At 53.8% G+C, this 23,217-nt stretch overlaps 1 protein-coding gene across 4 annotated transcripts in view; it reads right to left on the reverse strand.

The window, feature by feature from the left end:
- Positions 1-234: 234 nt before the first annotated feature.
- ACTN1 (actinin alpha 1) overlaps positions 235-23,217 on the reverse strand; it is a 98,105-nt gene continuing 75,122 nt past the window's right edge. The window contains exons 9-22 of one of the 4 annotated variants that reach the window (XM_070797758.1): positions 16,666-16,758; positions 15,187-15,417; positions 13,319-13,466; positions 9,960-10,110; positions 9,406-9,514; positions 8,769-8,909; positions 7,835-8,017; positions 7,431-7,565; positions 6,258-6,437; positions 5,359-5,505; positions 4,331-4,411; positions 3,753-3,818; positions 2,449-2,607; positions 235-980 (exon numbers count right to left, since the gene is read on the reverse strand). In XM_070797758.1, the coding sequence (XP_070653859.1) occupies positions 822-980; positions 2,449-2,607; positions 3,753-3,818; positions 4,331-4,411; positions 5,359-5,505; positions 6,258-6,437; positions 7,431-7,565; positions 7,835-8,017; positions 8,769-8,909; positions 9,406-9,514; positions 9,960-10,110; positions 13,319-13,466; positions 15,187-15,417; positions 16,666-16,758 (1,983 nt within the window). In that variant the 3' untranslated portion in view covers positions 235-821. The remainder of the gene's footprint in view (positions 981-2,448; positions 2,608-3,752; positions 3,819-4,330; positions 4,412-5,358; positions 5,506-6,257; positions 6,438-7,430; positions 7,566-7,834; positions 8,018-8,768; positions 8,910-9,405; positions 9,515-9,959; positions 10,111-13,318; positions 13,467-15,186; positions 15,418-16,665; positions 16,759-23,217) is intronic. The other 3 variants (XM_070797757.1, XM_070797756.1, XM_070797755.1) reach the window with 3 other exon arrangements.

Raw genomic sequence — 23,217 nt, forward strand, 5'->3', positions numbered from 1 at the left:
CATGGACAGGCTCCTCTGTCCATGGGACCTTCCAGGCAAGAGTACTGGAGTGGGGTGCCATTGTGTGCCCAATAGGACCAAAGCTGTCCACACTTGTCCGTTTTGTCCTGACCATTTTTAATAGGCAGTATTTGGGGGCAAAAAGTGTGTGCTGATGAAGAGGGTAATTACACACACCTCTGGACTTCAAAAATGAGAAAACAAGCCACATAAATTCTCTTCCTTAAGAAAACAGCCATTTCAAAAGATTTTCTTTAATATCATAAAATATTTTCATGGACAAGTGAGCTAGCAAACACACATGCACCAATGTGCCTTTTGACAAGATTTTCCCCTGCCCTCACCTCCCACTCCCACATCAAGGTGGACAAGAGATTGGAGAAATGAATACAGCAGATGGTACAGATAGAAAGGAAAAAAAAAATCGATAAAAAGGATGGATATAACATTGTGCTTGGTTATTTTCCTATGTCACAACAAAACAAAACATTTCGGTGCAAATAGTTAATTCTTCCTCTTTTCCATTTAAGTCTGGTGGAGAAAAAAATACTTTTTGTATAATAAAATATGTGGTTTTTTTGGTATTTTTTACTTTTTTTTTTAACGTAACTTTTTTTTCTTTTTTGCAGAAAATAATTTTGTAAACTGTCACTTCACGGGCAGGGAGGCTGGATGCCACACGGGTCCCAGCTCGCCCACTGGAGGCAGAGCGTGAAACCAAACCCGGGCGGGAGAGGCGGTATAGCGGAGGCGCAGGGTGGGGCTCGCACAGCGGATGGGGCGGGGGGCGAGGGGCGAGGGTGTGGACCAGGCGGGGCGGGTTAGAGGTCACTCTCGCCGTACAGCGCCGTGGAGAAGGACATGTAGTCCAGAGCACCGGGCACGGCGTCGGGGCCGGTGTAGGGGGCCATTCGCGCGATGCAGTACTCAGCCTGGTCAGGCGGCAGCTCTCTGCGCAGCTCGTCCACCGTGATGTAGTTCTGCGAAAACAATGCGCTCAGGGCGGCCGCAAAGCCCGGAGGTCGGGAACCTCACTCAGGAGGTAAGGTACCCTGTCCAGCCCCCATTCCAACAGGTACATTATATATACCTGTATCAGGCATATATGTAAATAAATGAATTATACGATAAGTTATATGATATAGACACATATGTATAAATGTTATCTATATATGTACATATCTATATATGTGTATATATATTTAAATAACATATATTTCAATCCCCTTGTTTTTCACTTCAGTAACTACTTTAGCCTGTTTCCAAGTAATTCCAAGAGCTAATTGCACCTGTAATCTTTTCGTGTATCTCTCTAGTGTGCACCAACCACAGGCGGGTATTAGCAATACCATATTTGGTGAAACAGAGTAGGACTCCCACGCCCAACTCAGCTGGGCTCTGAGGAGGTCACACAATTCTCATAAATCACAGGAGCCTCCAGTCTGGGGCATCACTGCCACTGACAGACTCTTAACCTTCCCCCAGCCCATCTGGTTCCCAGTCTGGGATGTCTGCTTCCTCCCTGTCTTGGGCTTGCCCATCAAAGTCTACTTGGAACCTGCATCTTTGGGGAGCTAGCGGCTTCACACGTGTTCAGGGACTTGCCCTACTTCTGCCAGAGTCCCCTAAGGAGCCAGTCTGAAGGAGACAGGGGTTGGCCCTCAAGTCACTTCAAGAGTCAAGAGATCAGGTCCCTTTCTGGGCCCCGGAGACTTCCTCGACCAAATGAGTCACTTGAAGGAGGTGGTTTCTGAGGGTCCTTCCAGCTCCAAAGTGCTATGACTCTAACAAGGTGTCTTTGAATGTAAATAAGAGCTTTAGGAACCTCTTTGTTGGTTCAGTCTTTACTTCAATGTAGACTGAGACATTTCAGAAACTATTCTCCCTACTGGCTAAGGAAGGACAGCCTAAGGATTATCCTATGAATTTTACAGGAAGGGAATCTGACCTCTAGATCTCTCTGCCTCCAAATCCCCCGGGATGCGCCTACTTTCCCACTGTCAGGCTTGGCAGTGCAGGGAACCTGGGAGATTTGGAGAACTGAAGCTGACTGCTGCTTAGGGTAGACAAATGAGAAACATGCTTCTTTCCTGCTTCCCATCCACATGCCATGGCTCATGCCCAGAATGATGCAGGGCTGAAGTCTTAAGTTCCCAGACTGACCTTTCATCACCCACTCACATACTCCATCTGACTGGACTGCCCTCCACTGCCAGTCATTTCATCACCAGTATCTCATCATAAGTATGACATGCAATGTCCGTGGCAAGGGACTCCCTGAAGCTAATACAGTGTCCTAACCTCTTAGCTGATGCCCAAATGCTACAGAAACGGGTAGAGGTGGACAGCAGTGAGGCTCGGGGTGGGAGAAGGAACAGCGGAGCTGCTCATGACCGCTCCTCCAATTCAGCCCACCTCCGCACGGCACCCACGCCACAGCACACCCACCTTATCCCCGGCCAGGATCTTGAAGGAAGCCATGACTTGGTCTGCTGTATCTGTATCAGCTGTCTCACGAGACATAAAGTCGATGAAGGCCTGGAACGTCACCACCCCCAGGCGGTTGGGGTCCACGATGCTCATGATGCGGGCAAACTCTGCCTCTCCCTGGAGGGAAAAGCCAATCCCAGGCCTGTCAGCCACAGTCCCCTCTCTCTATGGACCTGAAGCCTCTGGGGGCTCAGAGTGCTTGAGGCTGTCAGAGAGGGCCCCTGACCTAACCTGAGATGTCTCAGTTTCCCACCCTCTACGGATGCACGTGGTCCTCTTGGAACAAAAATGATAATGCTGATGATAACTAATGCCAGCACTGGCTAACAGACAGCATACACTATACACCAGGCCCTATTTGAAGTGCTGTGTAAAATTCATTTAACCCTCCTCACAACCATGAAGTAGCTATTTATTTTATTACTTTCATCAGGTCTCCAGAGGAGAAATCTAAGGCCCAGACAGGCTTAGTGACTTGCCAAAGGCCACACAGCCAGGGGGTAGTAGAGCTGAGACATGAACTTGGGCCTCCACCACACTGCACGTTCTGAGTGTCAGACACGGCACAGCACTCACGTTGAGTTGCTTCATTTAACCGTTACAATGGCCCGGCAGCGCTCCCCTCACCTTATCTGGGCCTCCAAGCAGGGGATGACAGAACCGAGATTTATCCCCAGGTTCCTTGCTTCTAAAGCCCACGCCCGTGTTCCTGTGCTGGGCGGCCCAAGGGCTCTGGGCTTTGCAAGGTAGGCCAGGAGTTGCCTGGCCTGCTCAGAAGGCCTGCATGAGGGCAAGGCAGCTGAGAAGGTTGGGAAGGGGCTTGGGGCAACTAGCAAAGGGGCGGCATGCCTGGCTGAAGCCATCACCAGGACAGAGGTGGAACTCTCCAGGCCTCACGTGAGATAGAACTGAACCAACCTCCACCCAGAGTGCCTACCACAGTCCTGCCTGGCAGCCTCGGGGTCAGCCCCACCATCCACGATGGGAGCCAAAACACAAAAAGCCCACTTCAATTGTAAATATCAAAAGAGAAACTGGCAGAGAAAGGCGAGAAGGCCAGGTCTCCCGGACACACACAGGCCCCACAGCTGGGGCCCAGCCTTTCAGTACACTATCTTCCCCATGGACCAGAATCTTGAGGCCCCTCCAGGGAGGGGGGCCCCTGAGCCTGAGGGCCTCCAGCCCACCACGGCCAGGACTCGGCCTCTCCAGTCAGCTGGCTGGCTGCCGCTCACCAGGGCAGAGGGTGGGGTTTACATTACCATGTTGTAACCCATGGAGATAAGGCAGGCGCGGAAATCATCCGTGTCCATCATGCCTGTCTTCTTCTGTGGGGCAAGGGGCACCAAGACACAAGGAGGAGAAAGGGCCAGCCCGGGGCCAGGAAGACAGGGCATAGATGGCCAGAGGGGAGGTCGAGGTGTACGGTTTTAGGGGGCGGGGGGCGGGGAGGGGGGGCGGCGGTCAGGAAGGGGAAAGGAACATAGGAGGAAGAGATGCAAATACACATCCGGGGAAGATATCCACAGAAGGAGGAAGACAGAGCAGGGAGATGCAAAAATCCGTCCATGGGATGGAGAGCGATGAGGAGAGAAGAAGGTGGGCACCGCGCAGGTTCCCACGAAAGATAACCGAGGGCAGAGGTCAGAGGTCGGAGTAGCGGGAGGAGGAGCCCGCCGGGGGCCAGGCAGGGACAGCAGAAGACGAGCCCCACGGCCCACAGGAAAGGGGAGGCAAGGAGATCCAGAAAGAGAGAGAGAGAGAAAAGAAAAAAGGAGAAACGCGTTATTTCTCGCCCCGGACGCCACCCCTGAGCGTGCTCCATGCAGGAGGCGAGTACCTGGGGGTCGTTGCCAATATCATAACCCAAGCTGATGAGGCAGGCTTTGAACTCCTCGGGACCCAGCGTGCCGGAGTGATCCTGGGGCCGCCGTGCGCCAGCCAGCGAGCCATGCGGTGCCAGGGAGGTGGAGGCCGTGAGGGGGAAGGGGTGGGCCATGCCCCAGTGGAGGGTAGCGTGTGTGGGGAGAGACAGGGACGAAGGCATGCGGATGGGGAAGGTGGAGGGCGGAGGGGCGGGGGGAGGAGGGAAATAAAAGTGCACAAGGTTAGACACACGGCCGTGGCCCAGAGGGGGCCCTCTCCCCGGTACACGCAGCTGTCCTGCCCCGGGGAGCAGGCTGGAGGGAAGCATGGTGAGCCATGGGGAAAGAAGCTCCCCCAGAAGAGTGCCCAGCCCACCTCTGGCCCCGATGCCCTGAGCAGGGTTTTCCAGGAGGACGCCACCCACCCAGGTGCCTGGAGGGCAGTGAAGCAGGCAGGGGTGGTGGGCAGCACCCAAGCCCATGCTCCCACCCCCTGTGGCCACCACAAAGCCCCAAGGCACTGGGAGGGGCAGCCCACACAAAACTGGATGAGAATCCAGGAGGACTGATAGCTCTGGCACCTCTACCAGGGGTCCGAAAGGCCCCCCGGGGCTCGGGGAGGAGGGAGGCTCTGCTCTGTCCCCAGGCACAGGCAGGGGATGGTCGCCATAGCCAGGGACAGCAGACCCTCCCTTGAGGCTATGGCAGCCTTGCCCCCAAGGCGTGACTCCTTATGGTAGGAGAGCAAGAGTCAGGGGTCTGAGGGTTTCACTTCACCCACAACACGAGCACTCTCTCCAGGAAAGCAGCGATGCTCGTGGGACACCTGGACAGCTTCTAAGGCCAGCCTGGGGCGGTGGAGAGTCAGAGCAGGCTGACTGCAGCTCCTCCCTCCCCCCCCTCTCCTCCTCACTCGCCCAGGAAGTGGGCCCATGCCCTGGGCAGTGCCCTCCAGGGCCCTGGGGCTGGGGCTGCCGTCAGCGAGTGCAGGGGTGGAGCTCACCCGGTCAAAGTGGTTGAAGGAGGCCCGGAACTCATTCATCTGCTCCTGGCTGATGCCCTTGGCATCCCTGGTCAGGATCTGGTTCTCCACCTCATTGATGGTCCTGGCGATGGTGGTTAGGAGCTGCTCCCAGCCCACACGGATGTGCTGCAGGCAGGCAAGGCCCGTCAGCAAAGGGGTCCCAGGCCTGGGCCCAGGTCACCCCTCCCTACTCCCTCCCCTGATCATCAAAATGGCCAATGCAATCAAACCAGGCCTTCTGCCCGGATTAACAGAGTCAACAGGCGCTGGGCAACCAGGACAAGGACAGCAAACCAGGACAGAGGACCCAGATGATGAAGGGGGAAGCACAGAAGGGTGATGGTTTCTGCCTGGAACAGCAGAAACCAGGATGACCAGTGCGGTCAGGTCAGGAAAAAGGGCAAAGTTGACAGTGGGGAAGATCAAAGGACAAAAAAGTAGGTAATTCCCTGAACATCCAACTCTATAACCTCACACCCATGCCTTCATAGTCAAAACAAGTAGGTCATTTAAAAAGCAGAGGCCAAACCAGTGTCTGGTGACCACCAGTCTCAGAATCACTGGGTACTTGTTAAAAATTTAGATACCCAAGTCCCATCCCAGACCTAGTGAATCAAATTCTGGGACGGTGCCTGGAAATCTGCATTCTCAGCAAGCTCCTGGGGAAATTCAAAAGGCACTGAGGACCGAAGACTCAGAGCTCCAGGAGGGAGGAGAAGTTGAGTATTCTCTCACTTAAAAGCTAGGGTTTATCCTACTATGCAACCAGTCTGCTTGGAATGATGGGTGACCCCCCCCACCACCACTTCCCCAGCCGAGGGAAGCAGAAGGGGGATCCGGGGCTCCCTCTCCAGGGGAGCAAGGCTGGTGGTGCCCACCTCCATGGTGTAGTTGGTGTGCTTGTTGTCGAAGATGAGCGCCTCCTGGATGAGCTGGTGGTCGCCCTCCAGCTGGTCGATCTTGGGCTTGTAGTTGACGATGCTCTTCTCATATTGCCGCAGGTGGTTGAGCTGGTCCTCCAGGGTCCCGTGCATCTCAATGGAGATCCTTCCAATCTCCTGCTCATCCAGAAAGGAGGCTCTTGTGAGACCTATGCACTCTGGGCCCCCAGGGTGGAGACTGGGGCCAACCCCTCTGATGATTCTTGGCATGGAAATAGCATCATAAAGGAATCTGACCGGCACTGACTGTTATCACCAGATGAATACCTCCCATCTCCCGGCTACCCCTCAGCCTCAGGAAGGGGATGCAAGGTCAGTTGCTAACTTAAAGATTCACTCCTCTACCTGCCATTCAAACTCCCATCCCAGGCCCATTCCCGACTACCACCCATCTCAGGGAAGTTTTCCCACTGAGCTGGGTTCCTCACAGCCTCAGGGCACCTGGCTCACCTTCTCAATGAACTCGATCCTGCTGTTCTGGTTCCTCGGAGGCCTGCCTTGCCCACCTCAATCCCACCTGTCTCCATGGTCCAGGCCTAATCCCCATCTCTGTCTCTCATTGGGAACTCAGTTCAACTTGGCAAGCATTTCTGGAGCACCCACTACCATGCATAATGTGCTAAGCAGGTAGAGATGGGGTCCAGAAAAGCACAGAGGAACTTGACATGGTCTCTGCCCTCAAGGAATTCAGAGGGACACCACGCTCTAACCCAAGCAGTGTTCCTTCCTTACCTACATCACCCTGATACCTGGTCCAACAATACAGCAAAGAATCTCACGCCTGCCCAAAGCACAGTTCTCTCTCTGGGGAGGTCACCTCCTTCTGGCCAAGCTCATGGCTCAGGAGGAAGGGAGACCAGCTCAACCACATATGCCACAGGGCAAGCCCAATCAGTCACCTAGGCACTGATCCTTCCGTGGGACTGTCTCATGTGGTGTCCCTGTGTGGGCACGGGTCCCACACCCTCCACGGGGCAGCAGGCCAGCTGTGGGTTCAGGACCCACAGTGGCCACAGGTCCCGTCCAGGAGGAGACAGGGAAAGCCTGACTGTCTGGGATGGTGCAGGGAAGGGTGGAAGCCCCTGCCGGGCCTTCGGTGCTGGGACCCACCTCCATCTTGGTCTGGATCCAGGGCCCGATGACATTGGCCTGGGCCCCAAACTGCTTGCGTAGCCTTTCGTTGTGCTGCTGGCGGGCGTGCTCCTCCGTCAGGGCCTGGTCCCTCCGTGGCACCAGCTGCCGCACCTGGGGCAGGAACAGTCAGGGGACATTGGGACGGGCCGGCCATCTGCCTCCATGTCAGAGGAAGTGAAGGAGCCATGAAGGGAAGAGGCCAGGCAGTAATAGGAGTGAACACATTGACCTGTTCTAGAAATGCATTCATTTGCTAGACAATGAGTACTTACTGAACGACACTGAAATCAATGACAATCAGAATACAGACAGACAAAAATCCCTGCCCTTCTGAAACTTACAATGGCTCTGCCAGCGCCCCACCCAGCCCTTGGACTCACATGGTCCCATTTGCCATTGATCTCCTGAGGCGTGATGGTTGTGTAGGGGTTGGTGCCTGCCATGTTGACGTGGTAGGTCTGGACAATCTTGGACACCTCGTTGTGGATGCCCAGGATAGCCAGGCGCTCCTTGTCGGCATCGGGGAGGGTGGCCTTGAACTGCTCATGGGCTGTGGTCAGTCCCTGGAGAGAGACGGGCGTGCAGAAGCAGCACAATGACTGGGAGGGACCAATGCCTCCCATGGGCAAGATAAGCCAAGGGAGACCTGCAGGTCCCAGGGCAGAAGTGGGTGAAGGGGCCACTGGAGGCCGGCCTCACACCAGTTGGGCAGCCTGGAGGCATCAACCCAGGACTATTTCAGCTGAGAACCAGGATGGCTGGGCTGGCCACAGGAAGGTGCCACAGCTTCATGCGCAGGCCTGGTGAATCCAGCAGCAATCTCCCTGGGGGCTCACCACCCCACAGTTAGGTTGGGAACAAGGGGTGCCCTGGGTCTGCTCAAGGGACCTGTCCTAACACACTTTCTCATTGTTCTGCAAAATCTTTTTCATCTAACACTCTGCAGCTGTACAAAAGAATGGCTTATTGCAGTGAAATGAGCTCCAAGATAATTATGAGGTTAGAAATAAAGGTTCAGGATACAGTATATAATAAAAGCTACTTTTTACGTAAAAAGTGGGGGAAGAACATATTAATAAACAAATGTGCTCCCTCTGGGGAGCGGCACTGGGGGCTGGGGGACAAAAACTGCACAGTCTCTTTAGCTTGTAGATTTGATACCATATGCATATATTATGGAGTCAAAATAAATAAAACACAAAGCTTTCAAATCTAGAACATCCTTGGGGAGGCTACCCTCAGCCCTCTCCCTACAAGGGCAGTGTGTGGGCCGTGCAGACCCAGCCTCCATGGACGAGGGGGTCGGCAGCACACCTGGATCTCCTCGATGGTGTGCACGATGAAGGTGTCCTGCAGGTCCTCCATGGCCCCCTCCATCCAGTTGTTGAAGGGTGCAGCCCGCTTAGCGTACTCCAAGTACAGTTGGTCAATGGTCTCCAGCAGTTTCTCCGTGCGCTGGGAGTGCCAAATGGCATGGGGATAGGAAGGTGCTTAGTAACGTCATGTCCAGAATCACCAACCCCCCACCCAACCCAGTAGACTTCAAGATCCTTCTGGCTAGCCCGAGAGTTTCAGGTCTGGAAGGACCAGATAACTCAGAACAGACTCTCCCAGAGTGCTGGTTCTTAATATGGGGTGTATGGACCACCCCACACTGGAGTCACCCGCCTAGGCCCCAGAGAGTCTGGTTTAGAGAACAGGAAGGTTCTCAAACAGGCGGGGCTTGGTCCAAGTACACTAAATCAGGAGGAGGAGAAGGCATGATCAGGGCATCTCCATCAGGGCAAAGGTCAAGTCCAGTGCCAATGTGAGCTTTCCACGGTCAGACCAGGACTGGGGAAGGTCTGAGGAACCCAGTGGAGCTTCTCAGCCCAAAGCAAAGGGAGTCGTGAAGCAGACAGGCCACACAGGGCTGCTGGAGGCGAGTCTCTGTCTCCTCAGGGGCTCTCACCTCCAGAGCTTCCCTTCGCTTCTGGGTTAGGGCCCCTAGATTGTCCCACTGGTCACAGATCTTTTGGCACCGGGCGTTGACACTGGGTGAGTCGTAATAGTCCAGCTCACTGCAGGGGAGGAGAGAGGAAGAGACAGGCGACCCAGGTTACCTCTGCGGCCTGCTCTCCTGCGCACTTCTTCAAGACCTTCCAGGACCCATACTCCCACCCTCAACCTCTGGGCTTTCAGGAGACTGCTGGGAGGAGAACAGTTCTCCTCCGCAAGGGCCCCCGCCCCAGCCTCGCCTGGAAGTCACACCAGCCTTGACTGCAATGCCCAGTGACAGGAAGCCACTAAGACCAGGCAAGATCTCAGAGCCATACTCGGTCACCCTCTGGTCCCACACTGGCTGTAGGTAAGGACCGAAGGCCTGTGACAGAATGGTCGCAGGCTATTCCCCACCTGCGAGGACGTTCTTAGTCTTCTGTATCAATGACCTCCTGCTCCAGGACCCGGCTCACTTTTCAGGCCACAGCCCACCTCCCACAGCACTGTAGTGCCCGCTGGGCTTACTTGAGCTCCTGGGCAATGGCGGCAATCTGCTCCACGCGGTCCTGGTGGGCAGCCAGGTCACTCTCAAAGGCCTCGTGCTTCTTGAGCAGGGCCTTGATCTCCGAGAGGGTAGCCGTCTCGTAATCCTTCTGCCGCAGCATGGCCTCTTTGCCTGGGGGTCAGAGGTCGGGCACAAGGCTGAGCAGGAGCCGGGAGGCCCACCTTCTTGATCACAATCACCCCCACCTCAGGGCCCGGGAGCTCCACTTCTGGTATATCCCAAGGAGATAGATGTGCCCCATACGATGATCAATTATCTGCAGTTCGAGAAAATAGATATGCAGCCGGAACATGCGTGATGGGGCAGAGGGCGGGAAAGTCACTCCTTTTCATGGAGTATGCCAGGGCCACCAGGAGTGGTGATATACAGACGATGAGGCTAAGTGGACAGTCAGGGTATAACACAAACTTTATAAACAGCAGGAAACAACGATCTACGCCTGCGGTATAACCTGGGGAAAACAACTTCCTCAGGGGTGCCCCATCTTTAGAGTTTTCTCCACTTACAGTTGCTGCCCCCAGCAGCCCTGCAGGGACCCTGCCCCTCAATTACACCCAGTGTGGGCAGCCTGTCCAATGCACTCTGCACAGAAGCCATCAGCAGCCAGCACCCTCTCCAAGCATCAGGTGCACTGCCCTCTCTTTTAAGGGGCGAGGCAAGGCTTGCATTTCTTGGATTTTTGTTTCCAAAGGGAAGAGGATGAGAATCGAGCTCTCAGATCGCTGTTAGATGACGGTCCCCAGCTGCCCTGTGACTCGGCTGCTGCGGGACAGAGGCTGACCTGGCCTTGCCCGCACGCCCACCTCCGGTGTTTGCACCGTCAGGGAGGCTCAGCAACTCTCAGGAAATGAGAGCTGGGCCAAAGAGGTGATAGCTTCTCTCCTTCTCTCTACTCCTTTTTGTCAGAATATTAATATGATGAGTTTAGAGGGTAAAAAATCACAGATGAGCCTATTTATCTGCTCCTTTTCAGTCTCGCCTCCTATGGATGTTGTGTTAAAACCATTGGGTGTATGTAAATTACATATCCTGCTTTTAAAATACTCAGCAGCGCATCACCAGTTTCTACACTGCCACCACGGCCATCACACGAGTCACTCCGATGGCCCCGTAACATTCTGTCGAGCGGCTGAACCCCCAGTGGCGTAACCACACTGCACTACCATGGAGCCTGTGGGCCCCTCAGCTGGCAGGACTGTAGATGGACTCATGCAAACACCCCAGACACGTGATTTCAGCCATGTTTAGGGGTTTTAGACAGCCTCAAGAAATGCAGTTCTTAGGTAAGTGGGCAACAGCATTGTCAGCTGTGAGTACTTATAGCCAGACTGCTATGTCGGCGTCTGCTGCAGGCACACCAGCACTTCTCATGCCTTTGCTGGTGGCTGGCGGGGCCAATCTTTGCTCTGTACCTTCTTGTGAGCTGTTCCTTAGCACCAGAGAGAACACAATAGAAGCGTGTGGGTGAATCGGTGCAAACTCCACCACCCCCTTTCTCCTCCCTCCATCCGTGCCTGGATAGATAGCTCATACAGGCACAGTGGAAGGTGCAGCAGTGACCTCATATCATCGTATATGAAGCCCAGTAAACCCCTCTGCTGAGTCAAGCACACACCTATCCCCTCCTGCTCCAAGCCACTCCCTAATGGCCCCAGGGTGTGGCTGTCCCTACTCATCTCTAGTCTACTGTCTGAGGACCACCACAGAGCTGAATGGGGGCATCTCAGCGTACTGAGCTCTACCGGCCAATGGGTCTGTTCCAGGGGCTTCAGCTGAAATGACCGCAGGGCCCTAGGAGATGGGTAGCATGGCTCACTCTCCAGCCCCAGCCCAGGTTCTAAGGAAAAGACCATTCTGGGTGTGATCTTCTCTCTCTGGGGAAGATTATCTGCCAACAAGCAGACACCAGACATGGCCAAGTGCTCCAGGTCAGAGTGATGGAGACACACAGGTGCTAAGGCCAGAGCTACAGGTTACTACAACGGCAGAGAAGGCAGAGGGGGGAAGGTATCAAAGGCTCCCATTTACCGAGTGTGTTTCATGTGCCAGGCACTCAGCTACGCATAAAATGCACAACAACCGCATGAGGAGGTATGCTGAGTTAATAGTGTCCCTCTAAAGCTCATGGCAACCTAGAACCTCAGAGTCTGACCTTATTTGGAAATAGGGTCTCTGCCAATATAATTAGCTAAGATGAGGTCATACTGGATTAGCTGTTGTTTAGTCACTAAGATGTGTCTGTCTCTTTGCAACCCTGTGGACTGTAGTCCACCAGGCTCCTCTGTCCATGGGATTTCCCAGCAAAGAATACTGGAGCAGGTTGTCATTTCCTTCTCCAGGGGATCATCCAGACTCAGGGACTGAACCCGTATCTCTTGCACCTCCTGCACTGGCAGGCAGATTTTTTACCACTGTCCCACCTGGGAAGTCCTACTGGATTAGAGTGGGCCCTAAATCCAATGACTGGTATCTTCAGCAGAAAACTGAGAGGTAGATTTGGTCACTGAGACCCAGAGAGAAGCAGCTGGTGATGATGGAAGGCAGAGATTAGAGTGATGCTGCTACAAGCCAAGGAACAGCAAGAAGTGCCAGTAAAACCACCCGACACTAGGAAGAAGCAGGGGACGCCTCCCCCTCAGAGGCTCTAGAAGGAGCCAGTGCTGACGGCACCTTAATTAGGACTTCTAGTCTCCTGAACAAGAATGTCCTTGTGTCATGTAAAACCACCCAGTTTATGGCAATTTGCAGCCCTAAGAAAGTAATACAGGAGGGCACATCATCACCTGCATGTAACAGACAAGAACACAAGACCACTGGTCCAAGATACGCCACCTCTAGGTGGTGGAATCAGCATGTGAGCCCCAACCTGACCCAGGGAAGAGAAGCCACTACAGTGACGAGAATAATTAACACACATATAGCACATGGTATGCCAGGAACCTTTCTCATTGCTTCTGATGTATTATGCCACTTAATCCTCATAAACATATTAAGCTGATACTATTATTGTCCCCACTTAGCAGAGGAGAAAACTGAAGCAACCAAAATACTAATGAGGGACTTCCTTGATGGTTAAGACTCTACACTTCCAATGCAGAGGAGGCAGGTTCGATCCCTGGTCAGGGAACCAAGACCCCATGTGCCATGGGGTGTGGCCAATAAAAAAGGGAGTGGGGTGGGTCATGAACTCACCTAATGTTAAGGGACAAGTAAGAGACAAAAAAATAAAACATGAGAGAGAAAGGAGTTATGGCTGGTGGTTTAGCACGAAAGCTAGACCCAAGCTTGGGGTGGGGGGCAGGGGCTAGGCTGGTCTTACCGTCCGTCCAGGCCTCGTGGATGGAGGCCTTCTGCCGGAACTTCTCTGCCAGGTGGTCGAGCCGCTCCAGCCTCCGGATCTCATTCAGCAGCCACTCCTCATAGCCCTTCTCCGCCTGCTCCAGGCAGCCCCATGCGTTGTTGATGTCCTGCAGGGATGGGAGGCACAGGGTCAGCCCACCTGGCCCCCGAGCCCCCACGGCTCCTTCATACATTCCAGGAGGAGCCTCCTCCCCACCCAGTCCCCCTGGTATGACCTAGGGTTCCTAGGCACCAGGCCTCCTGGGTAGGGAAGTGGGTCCATGCTGCTATGGGGCGTTAGCAGTGCATCCCAGTGGGGAGAGAGCCCAAGGCCCTCTGGGCACCAAGACTGGCTTCTGCCAGGATTCTGAGCAACCACAGAGGTCACAGGGGCAGCCAGGGAGACAGAGCAACAAACTGAACAAGGCAGGCAGGGGTGGGAGCCTCCCAGCCTCCTCATGTTTCTGGGTTTACTCATGGGCTCTGGGCAGTAGCCATCCCAGAGTCACCCAGAGATGGTGACAGGTAATGAGCACAAACCCACAGGCGTTCAGACATGGAGCTGCCCTCTACAGTTAGCACAAGGACACCCCCGGGCAGTGACAGGCTGATCGGACTCGTGTGCCACCCAGGTCCTCGCCATGTGCCAGGGGCCACACTGCATCTGCCACAGGAGGGGCACATTAAAGCACGGAGCGCCACCCACCCCCAACACCCCGCCCCTGTCAAGCAGCAGCTCCAGCCATATAGAAGCTGCTGACTTGGCCTGGAATCTGTAAAAGGACCACAGTTTTCCAAACCGCATGCACAACGTCAGGCCTTTCTCTACTCCCCCAGGGTCCTCCCTCCTTCCACTGCTGTTCACAAGTTTCTCCCAGCCCCTTCCACGCTTCCCTTATGTGCCTGTGTCTCCTTGTCAACTCTCCTCTGCAAAGTACAAAAGCTCTATCCTGGTCAATTTTTTATTTTAACATTTTTGTTTGCATGTTTCTCTGGCTCATATCTCAAGTCCTGGGGAAAGGGTAAACAGGGAGGAATAACAAAAAATGACAAAAATGAAAAAAAGTTATGACATGGAAAGCTGGTCACGATATAATTAGTTATTTCTTTCCTTTTTTTTGGTCATGCCATGTAGCATGGGGGATTTTAGTTCCTCCACCAGGGATTGAGCCTGTGCCCCCTGCACTGGAAGCGTGGATTCCTAACCACCAGGGAAGTCCCTGTAAGTTCTTTTTTCTAAGCAGCTTATTAAATAAAAGATGCTTTCGGATTCCCTTTAAAATCACATTTACAGAGTCTAAAAGAATCTCTTCTCCCCAAAATCTTTTAAGTTGATCCTGGGTAGGAAGATTATGAAGAATTTCTATTTTCTATATTTTACTTATTTACATATTTGAAACTGTCCTACCAAAAAAAATCTATTAAGGTATTAAAAAAAAAAGTTTTTAAGTGCTAAAAAAGATTCCATGGAAGTGAAAATTATCCTTTTAGCTCCTGAATTATGCTCTGTTTGGGTCAACATGTCAAGTGGGATTTTGTTGGCAGAGATGACTCTTTGAGGGGTGGGGAGGAAAGTGCCGGGGCAGATCCAAGCAGATGAGCAGGTGTCTGGAAAGGGCAAGTATGACCCGGCGTGGGGAGGAGAAAGGGGGCTCTCTCTATGGGGCGAGGGGGAGCCCCACCTGGCCGAGTGTGGGCTGGAGTCCGGGTGGTCACCTGGGAGAGAGAACCCATCCCTGGAGCAGTGTGGGCAGGAGATGAGCACACGCCCCGCCCCCACCCCGCCCACAGTGCGTCTTTTGCCGGCGCCTGGGAGCGGCTCCGGGTTGGGGCAGTCCGGGTGCTCACCGAGACCATCCTGCCCTCGGAGGGCATGAAGGCGGGCCGGTTGCTGAGGCGCAGCTTGGTCTGCAGCGTGTTGAAGTTGATCTCCAGCTGGCACTTCTCCTGCACCTTGGGCGGCTTGTGAAGGCGCCGGTAGTCCCGGAAGTCCTCCAGCTTCTGCTGCATGGCGTGCATGGTGTTCTCGGGTGCCCGGTTCTCCAGCCATGGGATGGTGCGGCGGATCCACTCCAGCAGCTGTGGAGGGAGAAGGGGAGGACGCTGGGAGGGGGGCCGCATCTCTCCTGAGGGCACACTCTTTCCCAACCATCACCCCAGGCCGTTCCCAGGCCACAGGGCCAGGCTGCCTCTGAGAATCAAAGGCTCCATGACGCCTGGCCACTAGGATATATCAAACCACAGCCAGCATCACTCAACCTCCCTGCTCCCCAAGGGGAAACCTGGGGGCAAGATGGCTCAACTCAGCAGGAGACCCGAGCTCTAGTTCTTCATCTACTACCTGGCTGGGCCTCAATTTCCCTATCTTACCATGGAGGGGTGAATGGTTGCTGGCCAGAGGCCCTGCCATCTGACCTTTGAGGATTCTAGAATGTGGGTCCTTGACTCAAAAGAGAAAAGGTTGCAGAGGACAGCCTGAATTTTGTTTCTTCAATGAGGTGACGGGGGGTGGAGGAGTGGAAACGATGAGAGGAAACTCGTGATCCCCTGCAACTGGATCACGTGGCCCAGACTAACTCATCTGAATAATGATGACGAGCTAAGTCATCACGGGATTAAGTGCTGTGACCGTCCCCACCAGTGGCGGAGGACATAACCAAAGCATGGTGAGCTTCTGTGACTTGCCAAGGTGACCGAAGTAGGGCAGGGATTAAATCCAGGCACTGGGACCCCAGAACCTGGGCTCTTACTATGCTGGGGGACAGTAAGTCCACCAAGAGGCCGGGCTAAGCTGTTCAGGGGCTGAATTAAGGAAGGAGCAAGTGGTGCTCTAACCCAAATGCAGTCAGTGGCAGAACAGCAAACCCATCCTGTCCCCCCCGTCCTCTGGGTGGGCCCAGCCACTAAGCTAGCCTGAGCCAGCCTGATTTATCCCTGGTTCACATCCTCTCAGAACTGCACGCTCCTTTTAAGTTCAAACGAAACTCCCAGAGTAACAGTACACTGGGCCCAAAAGGCCTCTGAGGTCTCTTGGCACAGCTTTCATTTGTCAAGTGAAAAAAAATCAAGAGCAGAGAGGCGATAGAAAAAGCGCGGAACTCAGCTCTTCAAAGTCCCGACTGGCCCCTGACCCACCCCCACCCCCAATCTCTGGGGGAGCCCAAGCCGCCCTCGGTCAGCTGCTGTGATGAGGGGCAATGCCCAGGCTGGGACTGTGCCCGGAGATGGATTTGGAGGAATGGATGGGTACTGCAGGCTCCCTGGTCTCTCAGGACAGGGTGGCAAGGCCTTGCCAGGGCCAGACCAGGAGAAGCCAAGGGTACCCACGTCGCTGGCCAGCTTCTCGTAGTCCTCCATGAGCTGCTCGTTCTCCTGGTTGACGGCCAGCACCTTGCAGATGCGATTGGCTGCTGTCTCGGCCTGACAAGACAGAGAGGGTGGTGGTCAGCCTCGCAACAGCGGGAGCACCTGGCACACGCCTGCGCCAATAAGGGCTCCTCCCACCCCTGCAGCATCACATGGCTGGAAGGCAGCTCCCAAGACTTTGAATTCACAGGCTCCTCATCATTCTCTTTACCAGCCCAGGCTGAGTCCCACAGAGCAAGTGAGCACACACAAAGACCTAAGTGGCTGAACTGGGGGCCCCTGGAGAAAAGACTATAAGTTTGAGATCCAACATGTATGTTGGGAAGAAACTAAGCCAATGGTTGATATAATTGAGATGCTGAGCTCAGGTGGAAGGTGAGAAAATCTATGCCCATCCTGGAATTCCAAGTAGAGACCCTGGGACTCCCAAGGTTCAGGCTCTCAGACTGGTTCTGCCAGGATTTTGGAGATGCAGGAATTTAAATCTGGGCATCCTAGAATAAGGTGGTGAGAGGGAGTGGGGCCTCTCAGGATCCTTGCAGAATCTCAAGGCTCCTGGCCCAAAGAACTTTAGAGAAGATGCAGGAATTAAGAATCAACCCAGCATAGACAGGATGCCCAGAAAGCCACCCTGGGCACCTCTGGGAAAGGTAAACACACATCCCACACCGAGTGCTGGGCCAGCAGACACCTGAGGTGGGCCAGGTGGCAAGAAGAATAAAAGAAGACTGAATGGCAATCAGATGCAAAGGCCCAGAAACCCGGGGGACACGGCTTCTCTGGCTCAGAGGGCCCTCTGCACCTGATGCCAGCAGGGACTTGGCTCAGGTGATCTCTAAATACAATTCCCGTTCACAGTCCTAACCCAGCTCCAAGGGGAGGGGAACTCGAAGCCATCTGGGCCCTGGGATAGGAAGGAAGATAGCCTGAGTGTGGCAGAAGGCAATCATGATGAGTAAACAGATACACATCCTAGGGCCCAGGAGAAGGGTGACCCTGCAGATGGCAAAGGTTGAAGAGGGAGAAAGATGGGACCTTGAACCCACTTGATGAACAATGGGTTTCAAACTGCGGCAAGATAAACCGAGTTTAGGCATCAGGAAGAAGTTCCTGAGAAAGAGGGTGCTTTCATTTGGGAAGGAATGACTGAGAAGATGTAAATGTTTTTTTCCTCGTGGAATTCTTCAAATAGGACACACACCCACCAGACCACGTGATGCGTGGGTGACTGTGCCGGGAGGTATGTGCACGAGGGCAGGATGAGATCACCATAAAGGACCTTTCAAGCTCAAAGTGAAGACATACCCTCCACGGCAGGGTGTCAGGGTGGGTGAGCCTCCAGCAGGGCAGCTGTGGCTTGACCGCGGAGCAAGGAGCTGGGAGTCCCAGGTCTCAAGAAACAGAGACAAGCCATCACATCCTTAGACCCTCACCCCTGGCCCCGCCACCTAACTGTCCTGGAGATGCTAAAGCCACTTCTCAACAGGACAATCAGGAACCCCCGATTGATCATCCTTCCTCTTAAGAACCAACAGGCAACCGTGGGGAATCCCAAGAGGTGACGAGGAGGGAAATGCCTCCCCGGACCTGTCTCAGAAGATGAGAGGCCACAGAACAAGTAGGGTCCTGGGCACTGGCTGATGTACCCCATGAATCTGCCCAAAGTCACCAGAGTTGTTTCCCAAAGGCTGGGGAGGGGGACCCTGGCAGAGGCCAGTGCTCTCCTGTGTGCTGACATGTATGTAAGAACATGAGGGGCTGCAAAGTCCCCGGTCCAAAGTGCTGACCGAGCAGGTAAGAATCGCAGGCAAGAGTCAACATCGCTGTGACAGTTAATGCATCAAGCCCGCCTTCACCTTGTTATCCTCTGATTCATCTTGAGATCCTAAGCTTGGAAGACATAAACTTTGATTTGTGGGTCAATTTGCAGACTTGATGGACTGAATGAGGCCTGCATGCTCATGGGATTCTGGAAGACGTGACTTCTGGGCCTCAAAAGCCTCACCCGCCCCTCAGAGCCGGCTGTCTGATCCAGGGTCAAAGGGGGCTCCTCTTGGATCAAGTCTGGGGAGTTTCCGGGTGGGCCTTCTGGGGACTTTTTACAAAGATCATCGATGGGCTGAGAAAATATTTTATGGAAACAGGCAAAAGGGTGACTTCCAAGTACCAAAGGAAAAAATTTCTGACCCTTCCATGGAAAGTATTTTTATGTTTTTTTTATGACCCACTATTTGTATTACTAAACAGTGTCATACAAAACAATGTGCTTAGTTTTACATTAGTTGTTTCCAAGTTAGGGCTTCCCTTGTGGCTCAGGTAAAGAATCTGCCTGCAACGCGGGAGGCCTGGGTTCGATCCCTGGGTCAGGAAGATCCCCTGGAGAAGGGACTGGCTACCCACCCCAGTATTCTTGGGGCTTCCCTGGTGGCTCAGACGGTAAAGAATTCTGCCTGCAATATTGGAGATCTGGATTTTTAAGTTATGGATTATTATTCCCAGAGCACTTAGCTACCCCCAAATGAAACCCTTGCTATCCCAGGTCAAACTGAAAGGAAGCAGCTTCAATGATGGTGACATCAAACAGCCAAATGTGGCCAAATGAACCCCATGGCTCTGCCACCTGCCACCCACAGAGTCATGCGAATGCCAAGAAGATCTCATCTGCGACACTTTTAGTCAAAAAATTCCCAAATCTAGCTAGAATTGCCCATTTCCTTCCTCCCACAGCTTCCTTCGGCTCAGCCTTCCTTCACGATCCAAGTGAGTTCCCTGCCCTGGTGTTCCTGCCAGCAGCACCCCCAGACGCCAGTCGCCAACTCTGGCTTCACCCCTACTCCCTGTTCCAGCTTGCAGGATGAGACCCAGACCAGTGCTAACTTGCTCTCCCTTTGAGGCTGCATGGTCACACCACGAAGCTACCCACAAATCGTAACCGCCTTCCTCAACCTCCCTGAGCCTTTCATTTGCAGAACTCCCCCACCACTCAACCCTTAAGACCCTCAGGCTCAAGTGTCTCCTACTCAAGAAAGCCTCCATGGGGCTTTCCCTAGTGGCTCAGTGGTAAAGAATCTGCCTGCCCATGCAGAAGACATGGGTTCCATCCCTGGTCTGGTCAGATCCCACATGGCACAGGGCAACTAAGTCGGTGTGCCATAACTACTAAGCCCATGTTCTAGAGCCTGGGAGCCACAACTATTGATCCTTGAGCTGCAGCTACTGAAGCCCTAGCACCTAGAGCCCGTGCTCTGCAACAAGAGAGGCCACCACAATGAGAAGCCCTCACTGCAACTAGAATGTAGCCCCCGCTTGCTGCAACTGGAAAAAAGCCTAAGCAGCAGTGAAGAGCCAGCACAGCCAAAACTAAAAAAAAAAGCAAGCAAGCAAGCAAGAAAGTCTCCATGTCCCACAGCCCTGCAGCAACCCCTCCCCTGCTCAGGTCTGAAGCACAGCAGAGATTAGACCACAGCATTGTGAGCTTCTTTTATTAAAAGTTTTCCCAGATGGACCATGAATCTCCCGAGGGCAGGAACAGGATTTCTTTGCATTAGAAGATTCACAACCGACAGATGACAAATGGAATGATGCAAACAGCATCATCTACTTCTAAGAGCATCCAGAACCCCACAGCAGATCCAGTTCACACCCTAAAGGGCTGTTTTCTCAGAAACAGTTCACAGGCCATGAACATTAAAGCAACAAACAAAACAAAATCTGGTTGCTCACAACACCTTCTAAATCCCTACGGAGAAGAAGAAGAGAGAGGAGAGGCTGAGAAAGAATTAGAACCTAAACCAGTGCATCACACAGAAGCTGGTCTCATCTGACTAGGAACGTCAATCACACACACACACTCGTATCCACACAGGCACACAAATACATATACACAGGCGTGCACACGTCCTCCAGACTTGGCTGCCTTTCTAGTTCCACTGCCCAAGGCTTGACAAGAGAAGGACAGTGGAGAGGACGCAGGGCACCAGACACGGGTTTCAGGAGACTCTCCCACATTGGCTTCAGACACAAGACAGTCAAGAAAGGAAGAGGGTAGGAAAGACTCCTCCTCCTTCCACGGGAGAGGGGGAAGAGTCCCCGCCCACCAGCCCGCTCGGCTCTAAGCAGTTGCCTGAATCCTTCGAAGTGGGTTGGCAGGGGCAACTCTGGGTGAGGCCCCCAACCCAGAACACGAAAGGAACACCACCCACACCCCCAGCCCCATACCCCCCAAGCTGATGACGCTGTCCTCAGATACGGACCAAAGTAGCATGAAATGACTGCAACAAGGATGAGTGAGAGGGAAGAGGGCATGGGGAGGAGGTGGTATGAGATTTGGGAAGGAGAATAGCAGGCTGCTACACACGTGCACACACACACACACACGCACACGCGCGTGCACGCGGACACCCACACAGGCACAAGCTCCCCCCCGAGCATCATCAGCCAGGACACAGGGAAGGCTCCAGATACAGGGAAGGCCAGTGTTAACAGGCATGAAGCCCAGGACAGAATCCTGCAAGAGCAGGAGAGGAGGAGGAGTTGGTAGAAGGAGAGTTGGAAAGACCATGGCAGGCAGCTCAGCCTAGCTCTGGGCGCGGGCAGGGCTCCATGCGGTTCTTGGGGCTGGAGGTCCCCCGAGACAAGTAGATAGATGGTGCTCACATCCTGCCTAAAAGGTGGGGTGTAAGAGGGGCCAGAAGAAGTTGACAAGAAAGAGCAGCAGCAGAGATGGGACAAAGAGAAAGAAGAAGAAGCAAGATGCAGACCAGAGAAGAGGCTGGAAAGGTCTGGGCCTCCTGGGAGGGCAGGGACACCCAGAATAGGGAGCCTCCAGGCAGGGCTGTTTCCTGCCAAGCAGCGCCCATGAGACCTGGAAGGAAAGTGAAGAAGGTCACGGGTGCCCATCCAGGCAGGGGATGGGCCTGCTGCTAGCTCACCTCATGCTTTTATGTATAATTTTTTTTTTAAAGGCACCTTTTCCCTCAAGGCACTTCTATTAGAAAACTGTCATTCTCATTCTGTTAGAAGACATTTTTAGGGCCATTTCCAAGATTATTTTAGTAAAAAATATTCAAATCTTCATGGTCTATGATGTACACATGGCACCCTTGTACAGTGTGCAACCTGCACCACTGTCCCTGGCAGACATGGGTGGGAAGGATCAGGCAGGACTCTAAGCCCAGGGCCTGGACACCAGGAGGAAGGTAAAAGAATTCTCCCTGCCCTGACTGCTGGGTAATTTTAGAGGGTGGTCTTGCTCAAGTAGAAGGAGGGAGAGAGAGAAGTGACAGGGTCCTCAATATTTATGAAAACAAGCAGAGCCCCAAACTGCACTGCTTGGGATAAGGGCTTTCAACTCAGTCCAGGGAAAGAGCTGAGACTTCTTTCCTGTTTGTGGCACCCATTATGCCCAGTGTGTGGGGACAGAGATGCCCAAGGCCATCCAGAAGCGGGCGTTCTCCAGCATCTTTAAGTGTCCTGGCCAAAGTTCAGAGAGCATCCTGCCCTCCTGCAGGACGTCGGGGTTGTGTGTGTGTGGGGTCTTTTCTAATCCTTCCTTTCATTCCAGGGCTGCAGTTCCAAGGGGCTGCTGCTGGAGTATTCGGAGAGGATGGAAGAGGTGGGCAGAAGGGCGCTGGGAGAGTGGGCGAGGCCGAGGGAGAGCTCACCTTCTGCGCACCGAGAAGGCGTGGCCGTGACATGAAACATTAGGTCACGGGGCCTTCCCATCCGGCCTTAGCGTGCCTATACATCTGCACAGAGAAGGAGAAGAGGTTGAGAGGAGAAGGAGGCGGCACAGCACAGAATCAACCCAACAGCCACGGTAGACAGAGAGCACAGACAGACAGACACTGAGAAAATGAGATGCTGGCAGGACAAACGGGACAGGGTGTGAGAGAGTCCAGGCTGAAAGAGCAAAGGTGGGGGCTGGGGAAGGCTGGGGGCAGGGGAAGGGGCATCACCCCATCATGCATTTCAAAACAGGCCACTCAAATTCCATGCAGAGGGCAGGAAATCTGCCTGAGTGTGAGGCAGGTCCAAGGCCCAGAGCTGATAAGGCAAGCCTGCTGCTTGTGGTCACAGCAACCTGGATGCTGTGTTTCTGGGGTCCTGCCTGTGAGGGAGGTCTAGCGGAGGGGCGTCAGCTGCCAGCTAACAGAAATACTCAAATCTTCAGTGTCAATGATTTGAGTGCAGAGCCTGCACCACTGGACTGGAACCTCAGACCTCCCTGAGCAATACTAGGTCAGGACACTGGCAGGGCTCACAGCTGCTCCCCCTTTCCCTCCCTCCCTCCCTCGTGTACTGACCCCACCTGGGGGCCCCGGGCAAGATATAGAAGGTGTCAAGGGCCAAGGGGGCTGTGGACAGATTGGCTAAACCACAGTTGTGAGCGGGAGAAAGGGAGGGGCTTCGTGGCACTGCTGCAGGACAGGTCAGTGAAGACAGGAGGTGCCCCTGTCAGATTTCCTCCCTAAGGGCCACCGTGCTGCTCTGCTAAAGCCATAGCTTCAGCAG

Source organism: Bos indicus, chromosome 10, assembly GCF_029378745.1.
Source record: "Bos indicus isolate NIAB-ARS_2022 breed Sahiwal x Tharparkar chromosome 10, NIAB-ARS_B.indTharparkar_mat_pri_1.0, whole genome shotgun sequence".
In the NCBI taxonomy this organism is placed as follows: Eukaryota; Metazoa; Chordata; class Mammalia; order Artiodactyla; family Bovidae; genus Bos; species Bos indicus.